This window comes from Lagopus leucura, unplaced genomic scaffold (genome assembly GCF_019238085.1).
Source record: "Lagopus leucura isolate 7727_CA_CO unplaced genomic scaffold, USGS_WTPT01 Super-Scaffold_100015, whole genome shotgun sequence".
NCBI classification, from domain to species: Eukaryota; Metazoa; Chordata; class Aves; order Galliformes; family Phasianidae; genus Lagopus; species Lagopus leucura.
Genome location: NW_024962269.1, coordinates 12290634 through 12314448, shown reverse-complemented (window position 1 = coordinate 12314448; position 23815 = coordinate 12290634). Strand labels below are relative to the sequence as shown.

General features: G+C 41.0%; 1 protein-coding gene across 4 annotated transcripts in view; it reads right to left on the bottom strand.

Moving 5' to 3' along the window:
- Positions 1-23815, bottom strand: part of MCTP2 (multiple C2 and transmembrane domain containing 2) — a 258369-nt gene that overhangs the window by 77657 nt on the left and 156897 nt on the right. For 3 of the 4 annotated variants that reach the window (XM_042876283.1, XM_042876284.1, XM_042876285.1), the window contains 8 exons: positions 21066-21169; positions 19737-20264; positions 15557-15616; positions 14464-14572; positions 5006-5148; positions 4166-4242; positions 2835-2946; positions 669-704 (listed from right to left, as the gene is read on the bottom strand). In XM_042876283.1, coding sequence (XP_042732217.1) covers positions 669-704; positions 2835-2946; positions 4166-4242; positions 5006-5148; positions 14464-14572; positions 15557-15616; positions 19737-20255 — 1056 coding nt within the window. In that variant the 5' untranslated portion in view covers positions 20256-20264; positions 21066-21169. Of the gene's footprint in view, positions 1-668; positions 705-2834; positions 2947-3193; positions 3229-4165; positions 4243-5005; positions 5149-14463; positions 14573-15556; positions 15617-19736; positions 20265-21065; positions 21170-23815 lie in introns of those variants that run through there. The other variant, XM_042876286.1, reaches the window with a different exon arrangement.

Below are 23815 nucleotides of genomic sequence, written 5' to 3'. Positions count from 1 at the left end.
CATGTTCCATAGATATGTAGCAACACAAATCTTGAAAATCCTACTACATTGCTGGTAGTGATAACTGCCTGCTCTTTCTCCATCCTGAGAACAAAAGGAATTTGCAAACCCACAGAAGTAACCAACAGACATAAATACTGCCTCACAAATTCCTTCAGTGGCAAGATACACTCCAGCCAATCCAACTGGGAACTAGCAGACCTGTTTTCAAAACCAGTGCTTACACATTCAGGTACTCCTAAACAATTCAAATCCTCCACAGCTTTTTGTTGCTGTTGTTTTTGAATCATAGAATGGTTTAGGTTGGAGAGGACATTAAGGATCATTTAGTTCCCTTGACATGGGAAGGGCTGCCAACCTCCAGATCAGTCTGCCCAGGCTCCAGGATGAATTTACTCCCATTTTCAGATAGTTCAGACTCCTTCTGCATTACTTTGCCAAATGAGGCCTTACTCTCATTTGCTGATAGGTGCAACCATAGAACATACTGTAAGAAAACCAAAGTAATTTCTCATCACACTGAAAAATCAAAAAAGCAAAGGGAATGGCAACTACCACACTTAGGTTGCACCTAGACTTTCAAAGTTATGATGCTTTTCAGTTTGTTACAGAGGAGAGCACAAAGGTCTGGGGAACAGACCTTTTTGAAAAGAAAAAGTATGAATTACCTTGGATGAAGATCTCTTCTTCCGACTTGACCATCTCTACTCGGGAATCCCCAGCATTGTACCAAAGAGAACCAAGAGAGGGGAAACAAAGGAGTAAAATGGGGAAAGTTGTTCAGTAAAGTAATTCAAACATCAGCTTATAAAACTTACTGGAAAAGCTCATTAACAAGAAGGGCTTGGATCTACTATTGCATTAATTTACCTTCCTCCTTCATGGCACCATCAAAAACTCAAAATACCTGCATTGCACCAAAAATAAGAGGACATAAAAAAAATCAGGAAAAATAATCTGAGGGACAGAGAGCCATTAGTAAGAAACATGGCTTATACTTTTGGTGCCATCTGGTTCTACAGTAAGCTAATTTAAAAAAGAAAAAAAAAAAAAGAATCATCTTGCTGTTAAGTGCTAATGTGGACAGAGCCATTTCACTATTCTGATTCCAGTGGAAATGGCTGAGCAATTTGCATTTGAAATACGAGGGCTTAAAACATCATCTTTAAAAAAAATTACAGTGTGCACCAACTCTTCTATCATCCGCACTCTGAATGTTAACTAAGCACCCTAGAGTACCAAAAGCCTCTACTTTAAACCAACATATTTTCTGTCTCACCGGCTAAGTCCACTTTATTCCATGTCTTCTTAAAAATCCCAGAAGAATTCCAAAGGTTCTTGTGGCTAAATTACTTTTTCCAAAAGATGCTATGTTCCTGCTTCACCCCTTCCTTTAACCCAGTGACACTTGCCAACAACACTGTCTTGTACAAGCTCACTGGGGAATTCACATCTCGGATTGAAGCCACTGTCTTATAACATAGGCATACAAATACAGCAGCAGCGCTTTGACGTCATTAAGTCTTTAAATAATCACATACCAAAGTAGAAGTAAATGTACAATTACCATAAAATAAACAGAGAATTTCATGTTTTTTTAAAACGCAACAATCTGAAAAATAATTACTGAAAAGCAGGCATCCCATGTCAACTTTTCCTTCTTTTTTTCCAACTTTTGCTTTCAAACCCTTTGAAACACATTTCTGTAACTAATCCCGTTTAGACTATAATTTCATACCTGTAATTCAGTGTGCTGTAAACAGCAACTTCCATACTAGACTATACAGAAGACTGTAGAAAGATTTTTGTATTTATATTTCTGTTTCATATTTAAAACTAGGCTAGCTTGAAAACCAGGGCTAAGAAAATACCAAATTGTGTCTTATCCCCACCACTTGCAAAGCTGCTCTGTGGACAGGAGCAACATGAGTTCACCAATATGGCATGCTGTATCCAACACTGGTAGTAATCTTAGAACTTTAAAACAACAACAAATTCAACATATGCACAACATGAAATTTTAAAACTACCATCAGCTTTGAGTTGTTCACAATATCTGCCCGGTTTTGTTTTGTTTTTTTGTCTTTTTAGCATCAAAGCTGCACCATATTTCAGCATCAGGAACCAAGTTCAAGTGAACTCGAGTCAAGAAACTCAGTAGCAGTAGCTATGAGATATGGTTTAGTAGCTTGTGGTACTAATAGGAATGGGAGGGTGGTTGGACTAGATGATCTTGCAGGTAGTTTCCAACCTTGCGATTCTGTGTAGCAAAATCAGTTGTTATGAGAAATCTCTTCCTCTCAGCCCGTGTGTTCTTCCTGCTGCATTGGAGCAGTTTAATCTTGATTTTAAATCCCTACTTTCAGATGTTTTTCTTTGTTTGGTTTTTGTTGTTGTTTTTTCCCCCCCCCATGAACTGTAGTGTGAGAGAAAAGAATTGCATTCAAAATGTTGGGCTCTTTCTCAGTGTTAAAATCTAAGCTCTTTGATGGAAATCAGAAAACAGCATGCTCTGGAATAGCAATTGCAAGAGTGGAAGATAACATGCACATGATACATGGAGAGCACTGACACACTGCACTTCACAACTACAAGACAAAAGTATTTAGCTACAGATGTCTAAGCATCTATTACTCAGTTAAGTATGGAGTTGTTTCTTGTCTTTTGTTTTGTTGTTTTTTTTTTCCCTAAAGCCATCATCTATATCGATTTCAATATAGAGTTCTCTGAAGATGAAAATAAAGGTGGCATTTCGAAGTAAATCAGATTAGGTCAGGTCCTTCCCCCCACCTCAACACATTTCAGCTATAAATTTAATTTCCTAAGCCACTTACATTTCTCTTGAAGTCTCCTTGCTTGACTGCTAGACTCAAGTTTAATACAATCACTCCCATGTCATCTTCTAAACTGTTGGGATCCTCCAGTTTTAAAACCTGTTCAGTAGTTCTACAAGCAAAAGAATAAAAAAAAAAAAAAAAAAAGAGAAAAAAGAAAATATGTGGATTTGTTGTCTTCGGTTAACTCGAGTTCATTCCTAAAGGTCACTCTGAGCTGTGCAAATTTCAGCCTCTTGTCTGAATTCCCAATATTGAGTTTAAATATGAAAGCAGGAAGTCTGAAGGGTTCGCTGACGGTCCCGACAAAACGCACAACCCTTTTAATAGCACGTCCTATCATGATGTTATTACGTTACCTGCATTTCTTCAGATGTGGGTACAAGCTGAAATAAGTTACTCCTGCCTCCATTTCTCAGGTAAGAAGAGTGACAGAAACTTATCCAAGTGAATTTTCTAACATTAATGGCTGAGACTTGACTCGGGATACGTATTCTACCTTACCTCCATGTGCATTTAATCTCCCTCTGTGACTCAGTTCCCTCTCTGAAAACGGTAATGCTGACATTTACTTGGTGGCACTATCTGACAGATAAATTCATTAATGTTTCTGGAAACACACAAACAACAGCCATGGGAGCTATAATACACCCGCACAGGGAGAACTCATTTTCTCAAAAAAAAAAAAAAAAAAAAGAAGGAAAAAAAGAAGTCACACAGTGAGCGAGTATAAAAGAGAGAAATAAAACTTGAATTCCTGGCTTCCAGCTTCACATTCAGACCAAGCAGCAGTAGACAAAAGCGAAGGGCTTTGCCTCTGCACTAAATCAGGGCCAGATGCGGATGCAGCAGGGCTGGGTGGCTGCAGGGGGAGGATGGAATTTGGGGAGCTCGCCGGCAGCAAGGCAAACCACTCCCCAGTCAAATAATCTGCAGAAAAATGCACCCTGCTCTACAGGGGGCTCGTGAGGGGTTCTCAGCTTTCTACCCCCTTTCTTCTGCCATAAATCCACCTTCATAAATTATTCTGGCACAGCTAGAAAAAATAATCCCTGCATATAGAAACTCATTCTTATTTCTAGGTACAAAAAGAGCAGCTTCTTCTGTCCAGGGCTCCATCCAGGTAGAACTGCAATCCAGTACATAATGCCAGATAAAACCACACCTATTCGGGATTTATCTGAAGCTAATTTCTCATTTTTGAAACATGTTCCTCACCCTTCAATCAGAAGATGTTTCCACAAACAGATAAATTCCAAGCTATAGCATTTCATTGTTTTATCACGTCCCTCTAAAGTGCAATAACAACATTAATTAAATAATCATGTTACCTATTGAGTTCAAGTTCAGTGAGCACTACAAATGCCGAACCCATGAAGTCAGAAGAGGTTAAGTCTCGATCGTACACCTGGTGGCAAAACAAAATTGATGTTTAGAATGTTCACATCACAAGGCAGTTTTATCCAGCTGATAGAAGAACAGATATTTTAAGGCTTTTCAGATCAAAGCTAAAATATAATTCAGGGCTAATTTTACATTTCCCTGCTTTAATTTGTATTTTTAGCTAAATATTTAAACAGCGTTTTCAAAGTATCATCTTAATGTTATGTAAACAAAGACGTGTGCTGCTACAGACTGCGCCTGTTCCTTTATGCTCTACGATGAAACGCTGCACAACATCAGGTAGTTCTTGCTACAGATGTTTTAGCAATTAGTGCTCACAACTGGTAGCCTGCAGTTCTGGTAACTGTAATGGTACTCATAATGAGAAAAGGCTTTGCTACTTGTCACGGTTGCATCCCAGGCAATAACTCTGTTCAATCCAGCCAAATTGCACTCTTAAAATGAGCATATGAAACCACTATTGATTTCACTGAGTTTGCCCAAGCAAGGTAAGTTACAGCAGAATTGAGCTCTGTACTCTTAAATATATCCACTCAAGGAATTTCATTTCAACTTGAATTTTCAGTGAATGAAAGCAAAACGTTCAAGTGAAATCTGGAAAAGACATACGTGCATCTTAATTTGAAATTGCTGAAACCCTTAAACCGGATCGTGTTTTACACGATGCTACTATGTGAATAAAATAATCACTAGGTTTTTACAGCAGAAAACAATTGGCTTAGAAAAATATTTGTGTATCTTACACAGAATTAAAAACCAAGACTTACCTTAACCCAGAGTTTTTGATCAAGGGTCTGTACAGGCAGCACAACAGTCTCATCCCAAACTGGGTTTAGGTTCTTGTAGACTACCTTACTTTTGTATAGAGTTTTCCCATTCAGCTTGAATTTCACATACGGGTCACTTGTACCTGTGATAATTATAAGGAAATAGATCAGCACTGCCCCCGTGTAAACCCACAATCTGAAAATATAATTTAATAAAACCGTACCTGACAACAACAATAAATAGTCTTTCTTTTAATATGCATTAACACGCATATATAGAAATTCCTACTTTGTACAGGAAATCAATTGAACATCACCAGAAAGTTCTCTGAGAGCAGACAGCAACATCTTCATAGTTTATTTGATCTCTTCCTTATTATTCTTATGGAGTGTTAATTATTCTTCAGTATCTTTGTTAGTATTTTGAGTAAAGAGCAAACAAGGATGAAGAAATATTTACAGGCCAATTAGGAACACAGACAGTAAAAGAGAAAATGTGATCCTGAAACAATAAATAGCCAGACCAAAACTAAAAGGCATTATAACTCTGGATAGGAGTGCCAAGGACACCAGTAACAATAGCTAAAACACCCATCAGGATTTCATCACTGGTGTCATTCGCCCATTTGCTTAAATCCAAATTTGAAGTTCCGCTGAAAAAAATATTGACATTATTCACCAGCTCAGGATAGAATCACATGGAGAACAGATTCTATACAGAAAACCAACAATACTCAGGTAACCCGTTTTTTAATCCAAGCAGCACATCCTGCCATGGCAATAATGTCCCATATTTTTATGGAGCAGATGTCCATAGACAGACCATGAGGCTCGTGCCACTCGGCAGCAATAGACAGACTTGCAACTGTCAGAAAAAAAGAGAAGAGGGAAACTGTATTATTATTACTAAACCAATGGTTTCTGCACTAACACCGATCACTATGCAGGATAACAAAAAAAAAAAAAAAAAGGGAGTGAGGTATGGAAAATATTTAACTAGATGGTTGATTTAGTAAGGCACACAGACTACAAAAAATCACAATTGCCAATAAGTGAAAGAATAAAATTGAGGCGTAGCATCATTTACAATTAACCGATCCCAAGTGCTGCTTATCTGTAATGTTCAATATTGTCTGCACTGTACTTTACATTTAGAATTCCATTCCCTTGCTAACAGTTCCATATCAGCTAACCCAACAGATGCATCCACACCGGGCACTGCAAGCTGCCAGTGCAGCCACCACCACAAACACTTCATTTCAAAGCGATGCTGCCGGCACAACTTCAGACTTCACAGCTTCAAAAATAATCTCAACATGTCCTCCCAGGTCACCAAAGAGCTACCGGTGATGAATGAGAAGATATGATCAATGCTATGTGAAGAAAGATGCAGCCTTGAGAAAAAATAGCTAAGCAACAGCATCTATTTTGGCACTCAAGGACGCAGTGGGCATGGTGGGAACGAGAGGATGGTTGAACCTGATGATCTTAGTGGGCTTTTCCAGCCCTAACGATCCTACGATACTATCTGGAAACAAATAGTAAATACCAAGAAGAATGGTATGTCTGGGAATATACAGAGTTATTTTTAAGAATTATAGTAAGTTTTTATTTTGCTTTCACTTCAGAAGTGATAAATCACAGAGCCCTGTCCAGTTCTGCACGTAAGGGGTGTTTCATTCACAGAAGGAAAATACTGATTGGATTTCAAATACTACCCACAAACGATTCTTTTTTTCAATAGTAACTGCTGAAATCAACTTTTCTGTTGGGAAAAACATCACACACAAATACAAACTTCTTTTCCTTCTCCTCTGAGACATGTTAGTAGCAAAGGGCTGATCTAAAGGCCAGGGAAGTCAGAGGTCAGCTTCTCATTGGTATTAGTGGGTTAGGAGTAGACCTTCCACTAGGATACCTATCAAAACTATGATTGAAGTGCCACATAAAGCACACAGCTTAGAAACAGCACGCTTTACACAATGAATGGAAATAGTAAGATAAAACACAGCTCCACTATGTGGGTAATGACCCTCAGAGGATTTACGGGTTGAGAAATGACATCATTGAGCTCCGGGGTGTTAGCTTCTCCCAGCTCCAAAGATCCCAACTCCGTTCTGCTTTAAAAGGAAAAGAAAAGATGGGTAGGAAGAAAGTGCACGCTCAGAAACAACAACAGTAATAATGACGTCCGGAGCCTATCCTGTCCACAAAATAGTAACCAGCTTAGATAAGGAAAGCAGTTGATGAAATTAAAGCATGAACAGGATTGAAGGAGGTCTGTGGTTGTAACTCAACTGGTTTTGGCACTGAAAACCCATGAGAGAGGGCAAAGCCTAAAAAGAGAAAAAGAGGAGCTGGAGAAAGCAAACAGCCAGCAAGTTCAATATCTGCCAGCACGAAACTCCAAGCCCTTTCTCCAAGGATGGGAAGCAAGAGAACCATATCTAAGTAAGCACCCTAATTGCATTATTGCTCTGAAAGCTTTCCAGATCATTAATAAAGGGAAATAAAAAGAGGGGGAAGGGCTGTCTGGTGCTGTTCATGTGAATTAGGCTTTAGCAGTCTTTCTTTTTAAAAACACACATAAGAGGAAAAAGAATACATACAAATATATATATATATATATATATATATATATATATATATATATATATGTATAAAACAGTGGGGAAAAAGCTGTAATAAAAAAAAGAGGCCTTTAATTAAATAAGATTGCCACACTGGGATCAGGCCTTCATGCTTGTCAGCTTACTCTCAAAATAAACATCTCAAACCCGGGCCTCAGTGGTGTCACTTACTCCAGCAAGGCACACTGGGTAATCCCTCGCTATCTTGACAGCTACATAATGTTCAAACTGTTTCACGGGTGAATGGCGGCATTTGCGCAAAAGAAAATATTAATGCCTGGAATTAATAGAAAAAGGGATGATGGCTTACAAAAGCCAAACAAGGGAAAGGTGTCAAGTTAGTGCGGTGTTAATTGTTAGGGAAAATAATTGTGAGCGGGCATGGGTTTCGGCAACGCTTGGCTGCCGGGCTGTCAGAGGGGTAATGTCTCAACTAGGCAGGCAGGGGAGCGGGGCCAGCAGTGCAGGAGAGCAGCTCCGACATCCTACAAATGACAGAATGGCACCTCTGTGCCAGCAGGCAGATGGATCTCAACCTCTGACATGGCAGCTGGACACGTACTGGGGCTCGGTGGCATTTCTTTGGGCTGACTGAGTTAGGCAGGAAGGCTGGATGGAGTGGGTAAGGCACTGCAGCCCCCTTTGAGGCTTTCAAGGTTTCCCTCACATAGGGTTGGCAATGCTGCTGCGTCTCCCTGGGTCACTGCACTTACTTCTGGTGGTCTTTAAGATGCCCCAGATTGCTTTCAGGTGTTCAGTGCAGGGTAAAAGTAGACAGGGGATGAAAAGTGGGGCAGGTGGGGTAGCCATACCTGATGGGATGAATAGCACAGGCTGCAAATTACTGTCAACTGCAGCTGAGCTCAAGGTTTGAAGCCTTCTGGATTCAAGATCAGACAGATATTTGCATCTATTAAATGCTATTAATTAAGGACAATCTACAGTCTATCCAAACAGTAAAGCTTTTCAAATCAGTGAATGGTGATTTATGATATGAACTGATCTAAACTAAAGGAGGATGTTTTAGCTTTCTATTAGACAAAACAGGTGCTCAAGATACTCTGAAGAAGCCAGGCCATTGAAAAAAAAAACTTTTGAGAAGTGACCCCCCCAGCAAAGGCAACCAAGACAGTTAGCAGAAAAAAAGGAGAAAAAAAAAAAAAAAAAAAAAAAAGGATGACTTCCAAACAACAACCAGCTGATCATTCTATCAGCTAGACCTATTTTCACGCAAGAACATATCAAAAGGGATGCTCACCTCCATTCTTTTGCCTCTCTTATCTCCCACTCCAACTACAAAGACACAAGTGCAGGCACAGCGAGCCCCAGCTAAAACCCGAGCAAACTCTGTGAGCCAAAGCGTCTGAGACACAGCAGCAGGACAAGGTTCAGCGGCACAAGAAACTGTTAATGGCGTTTTTAAATGGATACTGCTGCCCTCTAGCAGCCAGCAAGAGATGTGCCACATCAGCCATATTAACAGTATACACCTTTGATCCATAATTAGAAAAAAAAAAAAAAACACCACCAGAAATAAAAACTAGAAATAGAATTACTGGAGTTATTTACAACAAGTAGTAAAAGACATTTTATAATGGAACACACTCTTTAAATGGAGAACCACTGTCCTTGTAGTGAAATAGCTGAGATCAAGGCTTAAAGGGGAAATCAGGAAGAAGAAAAAAAAAAAAAAACCATGTAATCTGAAAGCAGGAAATCCAGATAATTTTGGAAAGTTTCGTGCACAGCAAATTTTAAGTGACCAGACAGAAACAAAACATTTCTCGAAAACAAGCACCACCAATACACTCCAGGGGAAAATAAACCAAAACAACTTAACAACATATGAGAAGAATGCATGCAGATCTGTACGTGAAGAAAAACAAAAAAAAAAGGTAAAATTAAGGATATTTCCAAATGATAGTTAAAAAAATAATCCTTGCAGAAACTGGATTCATCGCAGCAGCACAAACCACTGCAGCACGAGCTGCTGTATGCAGAGCCATGCAGAACCCAGAAAACATCAAAAATTAGTACTGAAGCCATTCAAATCCACAGCGTTTGTAAATTAGTCATGATTAAGCCTTTCAAAAAGAAGTGTGAAAAGTTGCCTAATACATCTGAATAATTAATAAATCTGAAGAGCTAATGATCTAATTGCAGATACCCTGAAAACAGAGAGAATTTAAATTAATCAGTGTGTTTGCAGGGAGTGATTCAGCCTAATTGCTCTGAGCACTTGCTTTCCAAACAATGGATTTATTCTGTGCAAGCCGACAAACCCCTAAGTCTTGTGCAAAGCCATCCAGCACTGCCACCACCGCAGAGCTGGGCAGGAGACAGCGCAGAACTACGGCTGGTGCAGGTGTACAGCAGGTGTGTTGGTGCTTAAAGAAGGAAACGTGTGCTATCCTGTCCCCTTTTCTCTCCATTTGCTTTCTTTCAGCCCCTTTAGGTTCTGTGAGGCAGCTCTCAGGTCTCTCTGGAGCCTTCCCTCCTCCAGGCTGCCCCATCTCTCAGCTTGTCCTCATAGTGGATGTGTTCCACCCCTTGGGTCATTTTTGTGGCCCTCCTCCAGATGAGCTCCAACAGGTCCATCTCTCTTCTGTACTGAGGTCTCACAGCAGAGTAGAGGGGCAGAATCACCTCCCTTCCCTGCTGGCCACAGCTTTGGATGAAGCCTACAATACATTTGGCTTTGTGGGCTGTGAGGGCACAGTGCTGTCTCATGCCTGCCCTCTGAGCAGAGATGAATGGATTCAGACAGCAAGCAGACAGCCCCTTCTGCACTCCTGCAACCTGCACTGCTCCCTTTGTGCAGTCACTTCCCACATTCTACTGTCTGGATCACGAAAGAAAAGAAATGAGAACAAAACCAAAGCATAGCAGCAGGAAACAATCAAACCCGAGAGGAAGAAATGCAATAGGACTGCCAGGGTACAAAGAACTTGTAAAGATCTAGAAAATGCAAAACTGTGCAGAAAAGAGAGAAAAAAATCTGTTAGAGCAATGCAACTGAGGAAAAACAATAAAGAGAACGACAGAGATTCACCAGCTGACATCACATCTGAGAAATGTATTTCTCATAACCACAGCGTGTAACAGAATTAAACATACACTCCAAGCCTGAAAGTATGGAATTTAGAAGCATGAGGAGCTTCTCACCCTTAAATGCACTCAAAAATATCTGGTTTTTTTTCGCAGTAGTATAGTGGAGTTTGTCAACAGAAGGAAGGCAACACCTCCCTGCAGCTGTGACACCATCTTGCTGCTCAGTGTCACAATGAAGCTGTCCTGTGGAGCCGGTTGGTCCTACAGATAATAAGAGGCACAGCCAGAGCATCCCAGGGCCAGAAGAGACTGTGACATTTCAGAATTTGTTAGACCAAATCACACAAACATCAGGCATCCCTCTGCCAAAGCAAAGTGGAGGAACAAGTAGAAATAGGCTCCACCTCCTCCCAGTTCAAAGCACACAGAGCTGGAAGTCATGAGCTTCACAGAAATGCACTCAAGGAGGCCCTAAAGCTACCAAACGCACCAACAAACTAACAATATTTGGAACTGGTGGCTTAGAGTGCTTAATATTTTGTCAAAGCCAAATAAAACGTACCGTAATTTTTGCTCCTGCACAACTGAGCAGTGTTGCCCAGTATGCACATTTCAATAGTAAAACGCATTTTGCTTTGTTACCATTTACAGTATTAAAACTACACAAGTCACAAACTCCTTACCATTACCATTATGTTCCTGGGTTATTAGTAACAAGAACACTACACAAAGTGCACAAAAAGCAAAATGTTGGCATTGGGTTGGTATCCACACGCATTCACAGTGTTTGGTTCATTAGTTGCAGCTGTAAATAGGGGAGGACCCACGCAATCTGCCATGAGGCACAATGTACCCACTGCCACTCTCCAAGCACACCTTCCAGTCTCCTTAGGCAGTCTCTAGTGTATGGCCATGGTGGCCTTTACCCCAAGAAGCATAATTGAGAAGCAAATAAACCAGATTCCAAGAAAGCTGACGGTCAGTGAGCCCCTAGGAGAGGACATTGCAACACTGATCAAGAGAGGGATATATTTGGAGCATCTCTCAGTTCTACCAAGTCAAGATCCTGCTCTACAGCTCTTTCCTCCCTTGGCTTGGATACATAAAGACGACAGCTGAAAAACAGTGGGAGAGGCAAAAAGTGAAGAAAAAAACAGCAAGGAGTAGAAGTTAACAGATAATATTATGAAGGTAAATAAAGAGTGAGAAAAATCTGACTAAGTAAAACCAAAGGAAACGCGTCCCTAAAAGAGTATGCAGTGAGTGAGAGTTCAGAAGAGTATCTGCAAGGTTTAGAAAAAGTGAAGTCACACCAGTCTTAGAGCAGAACCATTCCTCACCTTCACACAGCCAAGTGCAATTACTGCCTTCATTACAAATGTGTAACAAGCCAACTCAGGGAAAGACATGAACCTGCTAAGAAGAACCAGGACTATCCAGCAACAGCTGTTTTCAATGGCAAAAAGATATTTTCTCTGCCAAACACCTTAGATTAATACATGCCTACACACATGTATTAAAGTGCCCAATGCAACTGAAGTCTCTGCCCTGAGGATGGCAGAGGCTGCAGACAAGGCAGCAAACAGGCGGCAGAGGGCAGCAGGGACACACGGAGAGGCTTCTGCTGCTCCTGCAAGCGCCTGAGCCTCAGCAGGAGCTGTTCAGGGAGCTGCCAGGGAGTTTACATCGAGGGCAAAAGTGCAGGTGTGAGAACAGGGTAGGGCACCACACAAGTGCAGTTTTCTTTGAGCAAACACAAAGCTTTCCTGAAATATACATCAATGGATTTGATTGCTGCTCAAAAGTCTCTTTTCCCCCCAAAGCAATTGCTGTTACTGCAATGACTAAAACCAAAAACGCAGGCAATCTACAAAACTGATCTAAAGCTGAAGATGCTGGTAATACACTCTTCATTCAGGCTCTGTGGTTTATATGACAACTTTTTGTCCTTTCATTTCCATCACTTATCACTTAACACCAAGTATGACCACTGTATGTGAGCCAACGCTGCTGAACTCCTACTCACAAAGCCTGACATCCCTGCTACCTACCTGAGCATTTTTGCAGTTGTTCACACAGCGTTGACCAGAGGATGTTCAAACCCCCCAACACCCACACTAAAACACATGACAGCAACACAGCATTTACCCACTGCAGAGTTCTAGAGAACCCTGCTGCACGTTAAAAGAATACGTGGTGAACAGGGTTTGAAACCATCACACAGCTGCATCAGACAGCTTTGCTTGGTTAGATCTAGGGGGTTTCCTGTTCCCAAAACATGAATGAGCACGGTTTGGCCTCCAGCCCCAGCTCCACAACCAGACTGAAGGATGCACTGGCTGCAGGCAGCTTGTTCCTATAGTCAAACTATTGGAGTGGGTTATTACACCCCAGCTCAGCGACCATATCTGGAGTCACAGTGAGGGAAAGAAGGGAAGTTACATTCTCCCAGCCTGCAAGTTTTCTGAGGTTTCCTCATGTTGGCTTTGCTCATCGCTCCAACAACTTCCCATTTATAAGAACACACTGCAAAACCACCAGCAGCTAGAGCTCAGACCTACATATCTCACAAAGATCCTGAGTAACCAGTAGGACAGCACAGATATATATGGATGTGCATTGGGCATCACCAGTATGTTTTCCTGAAGAGGCCACCAACATGACTGTGCCTGAAGAATAATTACTGAGTCACTATTTCCTCCACATCCCAATGTCCATTTAAAGAAAATAAAAAAGCAGGAATTTTACTGAATTATTTACCACCTCACAGTCTTCTAAATGAACAGTCACCTGCCACAAAAGTGACAGACCCAAATTGATTTTTCCCCCTGATTATACTGTTTCACCATTGTACAAAGCTTTGTCAAAGCATTTGCACTCTTATGCAGGAAACCACAGCCAAGAGCAAACTGTGTTCTGTCTTCCACATAAGTCCTCCTCTACTGGAATTGCTCATTTATAGTATCTTTTCTGTAGAAACAGCTGGATGTGTTCTGGCTTGTGAGGCTTGCTAGTAAAACTGATCAACTGTTATGCTGTCAGGAAGTACGTGCTTCTGTCTGAAGAGTGATGATCTTAATCTAAGTATTCATTCGCTCCCTCCAAAAGCTGGAAGCTAGGAGGGAAAATGTAGCATATGCTTGGCCTAGAGTTACTGCTTGGTGAAGACATGGAAAAAGTTAACTGAGATAACAGAAGATGGAAATCCCAAAAGCAAGCACCCATATGAGGTTAATTAACCCACATAGATTCTTCCAGATGCAAACCTTCACAAGCCTATGGCTAGTTCAAGCTTATCTCCTTTAAACCTGTATGAATAAACCCTATTCTTTCATCTCAAATCATAGTTGACATTAGACAGGGGGTAGATTTGGTTTACACCCCTACTCTCACAGCTACCCTTTCACTAAAATCTTCACAGATAACCCAAAAAGCACTCCTAGAGCATGCTACTTCATTTATCACATTCCAAAATTTTTACTTTTTTAAGCTTAATTAGAACTTCTCAAGATTAATGACTGCAGGTGCTAATTACAACAAGGGAGGGGTTTTGCAGCTGCACAATCAGGCAGCAAACACAGGGCAGCTCCCTCCCCTGTGTATATAAGGTGGACAAACCCAGGTGTTGAGTGCTCTGATCTGGACAGAAGTCAACAGCTTGTTGCATCAGAGATAAGAAAAGAAGCTGACGGTGCAAAGTGCAGCAGAACTCAAGTCAGGGAAAGAAAGCACAGTGGTGCAACTCTTAAAAGGAAGCAGACAAAAGGTGTGGCTCACCGCAGCGATCTCTGATAACCAGGTTTCGGCCTTCTTTCAGGTGGATGGTCAGCAGGTAAGCAAAGGGGCTGGGCAGGTGGCTCAAACCATCACTTCCTTCCTCTGCACCCTAAAATGAACAGAGAAATCAATCTCTGCTGCACGCCTCACCAGGCAGACACATAAACAGAGCAGGTGTTCTCACAGACCTTCTTTCAATGGGGAAACCTTTACAGTGCACTTGTCAGAAGAAGAAATAAAGATGTTTTTCTGAGACTTTGCTTCATTATGTAAATAACTAAGTATCGCTGTCAGGTAAACTCACAAAGCCAATGAGGATTACACCAGAAAATGGGTTGTGACAGTGAACATCATAAATGCATGAACAGGATTTCCAAATCCTAGAAACTTCGTGCATTTTATTTTTCTAGCTGCCTCTTCCTTGCACATTCACAATCAGGTAATGAACTCATGAGGATGTACACACTTCATAAAGCTACTGAGCAGACTGTTTTTATACAGCTCTAGAAGATACAGAAGCAGCAGTGAGCAATGCTACTTATGAAGTTTTGTCATAGCAAACTCAGTAATTCTTGTTCAGAGTTGCTGCCAGTGTTATATCCCACATCCCACCACCATCCAACTGGCATGTTTGGTGAAAGCAGCCACTGGATAGCCCTGAGGAGGTTAACAGAGAACAAAAGCAAAGAAATTCTTTCAGAAACAGCAAACACATTTCACATCATGATGCACGTGTCACAGCTGTCAATGCCTCTTCACACTATCATAAAACTGTCATCTATTTCTTAAACCCTTTATCCACGTTAAGGCATTTGAAGTCTTTACTGTGATGCAGTTTATTACTGGGACACTGGTTGAGTATTTAAGCCGACACTTTCATCAGTTATTCACCACAGAACACTTCACAAAATTACAGAACACTCTATTTAAAATATTTGTGTCTTGCACTGCCACTTCCATCTTGCCTGTTTTGTTGGATTTTTTTTTGGTGGTTTACTGTTTATTTTTCATCTGTAAGAAGCAAAGCAGCAAAGGACCTGAAGCTAAAAATATTTGTTTCCATTAAACAGTCTGATCAGGTTAAAGAACTTACCATCTGGTCATCAAACATTTGAGAAGATACTGACGACTCTAAATCCATTCCTCCACATTCCTATAAAAAACCAAAAGTACAAAGAATTAGACAACAGTAACATAAGGATCAAGAAAATTCTCCTAATATCCCTAAAGTCTTAATATTAGTGAAGAAAACCCTCGCAACCATTTAAATTATTTGTTAAAACATATTTATACTTCTGCACACAGACTACCAAATAATTTGGATGGGAAATTTTTTTTCCTTGTTTTACAGTGATTGCACACTTAATGTGATCTTCAGTGTGATCTAAAAATTAAGTGCTTGCTTCTAGTGATTGGAAGAAATTCTCCATGGTAGAAGACTGTGCTTCCAGTGCTGAAAGTCCTTAACAGAAACTCCTGATGCCTGAAGGTTACTGCATCTGGTGACTCACCAGTTGAAGTTGCAATGCTGACCCATATTCCTGGACAGAATTTAATTTCTTGAATCTTCAAGTTTCCTCTGTAAGATGAAATAGGAAAAATTCCAGAAGCCATGGCAGCACCAAAGATACCCTGGGGCTGGACAGTGGGTGGTACTCTCACATCACTCCCATTTCTCTTTAATTGCCAGTAAGTTATGGTCTAAGACATGTTTTCTGCAAAATCCCCTTTGTGTGTTTTGATTTAGAACCTTCTAAACATTTGGCTTATACTCAGTAACTCAGCTATACATGTATACAACATGTGTAACTCCAAGGGATGGAAAGACCATAAAAATACTAATAGTAATAACAATAAATAGTCAAAGGGAAAGGAGGAAAAAAGATGCTGGATGTGTACTTCCCCACATTCTGTAGTAACTGGAAGGCTCAAACGATTGTTATTAGAGCACCGTTAGAGGAAGTCAAACATTTCCACCTAAAACTGACTCACACAAAAACTTGAAGCTATGGTGGGACGGTGTCTAGACTGCTCGGACACACAAAGGTGTTCACTCCATAGTAAGGACACCACTGATGCTATTTTGACTTCCAGGATAGTCTACCATCGTCACTTACACTGAAGAGGATCTACACGCAAAGAGGATCTACATGCAGGGGCAACTCTTTGGTTTAATACAGGGCAGTCACATTCAAATTCAAATGGCAGGCCATTCAAATGCAGGAATTTACTGTAAGAACAACCACTTCACTCTACAGAAACGCACACAAAGTGGAATTTGATCCCCATGTGAAAATGCTATTGCGTGCAGTGTGGTAGCATCCACGCCTCTCTGATGAGAGCTGCATTGAGTTGAGCAGCATACAAAGAAAAACAGAAGCAGCTTCTGGATCACACATAAAACCGAGATATATTGACATGCTAAAATAAATACAAGCTTCTATGTAATTATTCTTTCCCTGTCCCCGAATACATACATTACATATCAGGAAGCACAATACTTCTGTACTGCAAGTAAAATTTTACTCGCATGACGGACGAAATTTAACATTATGGTTCCCATAGCAATCATAACTTGGCCACCTTGCAAAAACACATTAGAAGTAGAAAAATTATTATCATAAAGAGCAGCAGCAGAGTTTCCTTGCACAACAGAGCTGAGTTACAGCTGCTAGGGGAACCCTAACTTGGAATATCCTGACTAGTATGCATAAAATCTCACTTGTGTGCATTAAACCAAGTACTTCTATAGTAATCTTTGGCTTCACAGGAATCCCCTACAGGCACCATCATTGCTACTGATAATACTTTCGCTTCACAGCTTGTTTTGCATTGCATAAACACAGAATCAAAACTACATTTTTTTTTTCATTTTATCTTCATATAGTGTAAAGTGCTATTATTCTAGGTAGCTGACTGCAACAACATCACCAAATAGAGATGAAAGTTCAGCTGAAAATATATGCCTGAAATCTTGATTTTAATTAACCACAGAGACAATTCTGAACTTAAATATGAGCAAATGAGGCCACATCCACCAAGTGGGTCATAGTCCCAAATGTGTCTGTGTACAAAAGTAAAACAACAGCACACACAAGAATACATACAAAGCAACCAAACTTTTCTCCTGACTGGGCTACAATCTTTACCATCTCCTGTTTGGTGTGGAAGAATGATTCAAAGCACAAGTTCATCAAGTGCATCAGTGGGCGGACAGGGCTTTGGGTTGCTAATGACACACAGCAAGTGTTAGAAGATGAAGAAATGGTGTTAGTGCACTGCAGCAGTGATGCACGACCATAGGCAGAAAGCGTCCATAGAAACGCCATTATCTCATCTGCAACCTGAGCAAATGAGGCAGGGGTTAAAGGCTATGTCAGTAACTCCTTCACCCTTCCGATTTGTTTAACTTGCTGCAACAGAGGATAAAGTAAGTAAATCTCTTAGCAAATTCATATGTGGTGCGTGTAGGAGAACCTTTGCTGACGATGGAATACCCCATGCACTGTCAGCTCCGTGCTGAGCATTTAGAAGACTGAAAACCACAACTCCACACTGAGCTCGTGTGTGAAGCTCAGGAAGTATCTCATGCTACTGGGTGACCAAAGGAAACCAGGAAATGAGTGGGTGGCATGTGACAAGCAATTCAGGGGGAAAAAAGCTCAACCTACATCTTTGCTTTTTTTAGTTTGTTTTGTTCCAGGGATCTGCCTTCCTTTTGATTTACACCTCGCTGCTCAGTAAAGGCTGCTCACAAAAGAATGAGTTGATTGTTGTGCTCTCTACAGCAACCTCAACTAGTAGGTATGCAACATGCTGTTTCAACCTGAGGCACACTGAGCACAGATTTTGTGCCTGTTCAGTCACGTAGAAGAGCTAAACATGAAAAGATTGACTTTAGTATTCCTTATCTGTTTCTACATTCACTTGCTTCATCTTCTTCTGCATTTAAAAGTTGCTACTGGAGGCAGATAACAGATAGAAAGGCAGCGTATTCACACAGAGCAATGGTTTGGTATGAAACTAAATATTAAAATGTTTATATGCATAAACACACACACGTACACTGGGATTGATTTTAATGCTACAGAGAATAAGACAGATTGCTCTGCGTCTGGAGGAAACTCATCCCGAAGTTAATCTATCCCATCACTACACAATTGCCACCTTCTGCTAAAGCACTTAGCTCACCCAAAGTCAAGCAGGTTTTGGGATTACTTTTGGCTCTGCTGCAGATACACTCAATGAATATTAGCTCAGAATCTGTTGGCCTTTAACAGCAGGAAAGGATTGCTGATACTGCTACAACAGCGTGGAAACAAACTCCTAAAATGACACCATGGTCATAATCTCCAGACAGCTGTATATGCTGATTAACCTGAGATGCCACTATATGAGGTACTGCAAAGAAATGTAGAATATCCTGAGTTAGAAAGGACCCACAGGGGTCTCCGAGTCCAACTCCTAGAAATAAAGTTATATACTATTTTAGCTAGTTTTAATGCAGACAACAGAAAGCCAGCAAGCCAACAAGTTTAAAATCTAGTAACTAGAAGCCACAGTTGCTGGCTACTTATGGGATATGTTGCATCACAGCAGGCTGGTGCTAGCTCTGCTTCAACAGGAATGCACAGACCTTTGAGATGCAGAACAAGTGGTTTTCTACCAGCAAAGATCACTTTCCCTTGATTTTGAATGCAGAGCTCGAAAGATAAATTTGCCTGTGAAATCACCAATCTCAAAGGAGAGCTTTACAACAAAATATGTCTTTCATTTTTGCATCTCAGATGACAAAATCTGCCATCCCAGTGACAGTCCAACTATGGGAAAATGGCCTAGAAACATAGCTCAAAATCTAACCTTTCTAATGGTAACTCCATTGGAAGAGATACATTTCCACAACACAACCAAAACAAATTCTGGCTAAAATGTTTCAGACAACCATCATGCACCTGCAGATTCCCCACTTCAGGTCAGGCAGGATTTACTGTTTCAGGACAACTTAGATGAGGATCCTCCAGTTCCAGAGGCTCTGTCACAGAAGCACTGACCACAAGGGTGGTGAGAAAAAGATGTTATTTTTTCTGCTGCTCCAGACTGACAGAATAGATAGCTGAATATCATAATATCATGGTTGCTTTATGTTTTTTTTTTGTTTTTTTTTTTTTCCCCCTTACTCATTCCTGGCACAGGGTGCCCTTCTCCATCCCTTTATAATCCACTCAATAAGCCCCACGATGGCAGCTCAGTGTGGCTAATTCCAAGCCCCTTACCTCCATCATCTCGTTTGCCAGCTCAGTGCTCAGGTGGGCTCTCTGCAGCAGCTCCAAGAAGTCATCACTGGACGGTCGCTTCCCCTCGGACACAGGGCTCCCTGCCATAGGCACATCCAAGTGGGCCACAGCTGGCTCCATGCACGCAGCTGAAGCCTGCAGCCACGGCCAGTCCTCTCCCTCTGGCCTCATCGATGAGTTCCTTCTTTTCAGAGACACCATAGGCCTGGGGGCACCACGGGGGTAGCCACTGGACAGCATCTGAGTGCTTGAACAGGTTGTTTCTTCTTCTGTGAGAGTCTCCACCTCCAGCATGTCAGGCACCGACACGCTGAGCCGTCGGTCCAGGGAGCGGATTTTGCTCACCACCATCTTGCTCGACCTCTTCTTCGTCTTCCTCACGCTTAAGTTTTGCAGGAACGGCCTCGTCCTCTGCTTCAGGGACCCCCAGACAGATGGTTTCTCCAAGTCCATGGCTGCACATGGAACTTCAGCAATGCCTCTGGTACAAAGCAGCATCAGTGATTCCTGGGGGTGATTAAAAAGAATGTAGGAAGAAGGCAAGTCAATCACGAGAACAAACAGCAGTTGAAGATTATGATTCATGTTGCATCATCTTAAAACTTTCAGTCATTTTTCTAAGGGGTAAAAAGAAAGCATGCCACAAAGTATTAGTAAGTGCTTCCCAGTGAAATCTGGTAGGTAGGTTTAATTGTTGAGGGGGAAAACAGAACAAGTAATTAATCCTACACTAAAATGCAACGTCTGTCCTCTGTTTTATGACTGCTACGAGGAGATACTGTTTCAATTATTCTGCCAAGTGCCAACTGGCAAAAAAATTGGTGATTAATCCCATTTCAAATTGTTTCTGTACAAAACTTACTGATGGGAGTTGAATCAAAATAACGCTAGCACACAAAAAAAGGTGGCAAAGCTGACATTGCAGTTTCTGATGATGATTTTCCAGGTTATGCACATCTTCTTTGCTACTTCATAAGCTATGAGAGTTCTTACATGACTTACAGGTGGATAAGAGCAACACAAAAATCAGCTCCACAAAAAAAGGGACTGAGGCAGAAGAGACTCCTGATATAACATCAGAAAGTCCACGTAAGACCTCAAAATATTCTCTTTTGTTAAAGCGTTCTCAATGGAAGTCGCCTCTGCAGAAGTAATATTCCTCATAAAGAAGGAGGTTGAGAGAAAACGAGGACAGAAACAAACAGAAGGAATTAAAGATTCTGAAAAACTGCTGGTGGACTCATCTCTTATCTATACCTGCAACACTGATGGGTGACGAGAAAAAGATTCAAACCAAAAATCACTCACTGAATCTGCATTGTAATGCAAAGGTCAAACGGATGCCTCTGTGCACAGGAATATCCTCACGGACAGGGTCTTCCGTGGCTGATAGATGAACAACCATCCTTACTCTGAAAAGCAGAAAGTCGAATCATCATCCAAACTCATTAAGAAAAATGCTAATGAAACCTTCAAGATCTGCTCTTTTACAGTCTCTGATGACACATGTAACACAGCTTACTTCACATACCTGCATCAATAGCAATGTATACTCATTAACTTCATGATTGCTGCTTACAAAGCCCACAGCATATTTAAATACACACAGTTGAAAAACTGCACAGTTTACCAAAATTAACTTAATCCACTATTATCCTGATTGCTAAGGAAAACATCAGAATGATCAGAAAGCAGAAATACAACTGTGCATAAATTTAGATAGAGAAACCACTGTCTGCTCTCTAAGACATCTACTCTTACATTTCATTAATTTGAAGGTTGCATTATTAACTAGTTTAAATTATGTTATGACTATCCTCACCATACTTGCAATGTTTGGGCATCTGCAAAAAATTCTTCTCCTGCATTGTTATGCAACCAAAACTATACAATCATCATAGAATTATACAATCCCTCCTGCCTCCATCTGTGTTGCTATACTGATGCTCTCATCCATACTGCTTGCTACAGAATAGTTATATTCAATACAAAAAATAATAAGCTACTACAGCACTGCATGCATGCAACTCATCAGTCTCAGAGTTTGTCCATACAGGAGTGTGTGCTGGTATACATACATTGGCTAAACACAGTAGTTTCATCTCTAGCTCCTGCAGTCAGGTCCAGCATCAAAGCACACATGGACAAACCGGAATTATTTTTTCCTCACAGCATCTCTGAGAAGCAAAACCAATGCTGAAGCACCCAGATCCCCATGCAAGTTCACTGGAGACACAGCTCAATTTGCTCACCTTGGCTGACAGCTTCCTCTTTCTTCCCTCTTTAGATAAAAAATTCATAAAGCAGTTACAGGCCTCCCTGGTAGCATTTTATCACATAAGAGGAATCATTAGGCCAAACATTTGCACAAAACATTATGAAACACTGCTGCTGGGACTCATTTAAACAACTCCATTAATGCCAGCACTCCCTATGTTGTTTATCTACATGCACAAAACCTGCCAAAGTGAATTCAGCGTAAATAAAGGCAGGGCCCAGCTCACAACACTCACCTCCCAAGGCTCTTGCTGCTTCCCATTCCCTTCCTGTTATTCTCCACCCTCCTCAATTTGACAACCCACTGCTATGGTTTTTACTCTGTTTGCTTAGAGATTTTGTTTCCTAGCAGCACTCCAGTTCCTGTAAGTTTTACGCAGTTCCATTCTTCTAGGTTTTTTTCATGCTACACAAGTCCACTCAGCAAGGATTGCACGCATGGACCACACAGTATGAGTCCCACTTGCATTCAACCCACCATGAGCAAATTATTCCCCAGGGCAGAAAAACCATGGTGGAGGGAAAAAGAAAAAGAAAAAAAAAAGGAGAAAAAAAAAAACATAAAAAGTTTTTTTGTTTTTTTTTTTTCCAGGACAGCAGCAAAGATGCTCCAGCATCTGCCACCAAGCAGTGCTGGCAGTACTTGCTGTGTAAGGAAAGCAGAGGGATGCCTGAAGTGAGGCCAGAGAAGCTGTTTAGCCAAACCCTGCACTGCCAAGAAGTTTGGCCATATTCCACCCCTGAATCCACACACCCACACTCCTGCTGTAACTGGCACTTTCATTTTATAAACGCTGTCATGACGAGCAAATTAATCCAAATGACTGTTGTAAAGCACAAATGAAAAAATTATTTTGCAACAGCAAGTGTCCTGGTTTTAGAGAAAACCAGCACAAATACAGTCTGAAGTGCAAATTCAGTCTGACATCTGCCAGATGCAGACTGGCACTTTTTTCACTTCCCCACTTCATGCAGGAAAAAAACAAACAAACAAACAAACAACAACAAACAAAATCACCCCCAAGAGCAGAAACTCATTCCCCAGAGAGAACAGGGCAAAGTGAGGGATGGGGACCACCACACAACCCAACCTGGTACTGGATCCAGAGGTACCCCATGCCCAAAAAGCACACGCTGACTTGCACAACTGTTGCTTCTATTGAACATGGTATTGCGTTGCTAATAAATCCAGTCCATTCTCTCTTCCTCCATCAGTCTTCCTCTATTTTTCTTTCCCACACTGAACAGCATCAATAAACAAATTTTGTAGAGAAAAATTGCCCATTTCTTGTAAAAGCACACTCTCCATGTCAACGCATTGCTCACTCACATACTCCTCATCTGCCATAGGCCAGAAGCTTTTCCTTTTCCTTCCACCCTCTCAGAAGTTCAGTGCCAAGCTTATCTCCAAAATAGCCCCTAAGCACCCATGGGGAGGCTCTAAGTACAGCCTCTATTCCTTCCTTGTATCAACGGCACATTGTACCAAAAAGCTGCAAACAATGATCATTCAGGGAGAAACATTTCCTGTTATCAATGTTAACTTGGTTGTTTTTAATTGAATGGCTCCTTGCCCTTACGCAAGAAAAAAAAATTAAAAAAAAAAAATCTTTTTAGCCTATCTTCTTCAGTGTATTCTGTAATATGCTGCTAAATCTCAGAGGCTCAGAGTATTTTAATCCCTTCCTTCATAGAGACCACTCCAGACTGCACCTGTCATTTTTATTACATCTTGTTCTTTTGCTTCCTCATCTCCTCTTTTGAGGCCAATGGGGACTAGG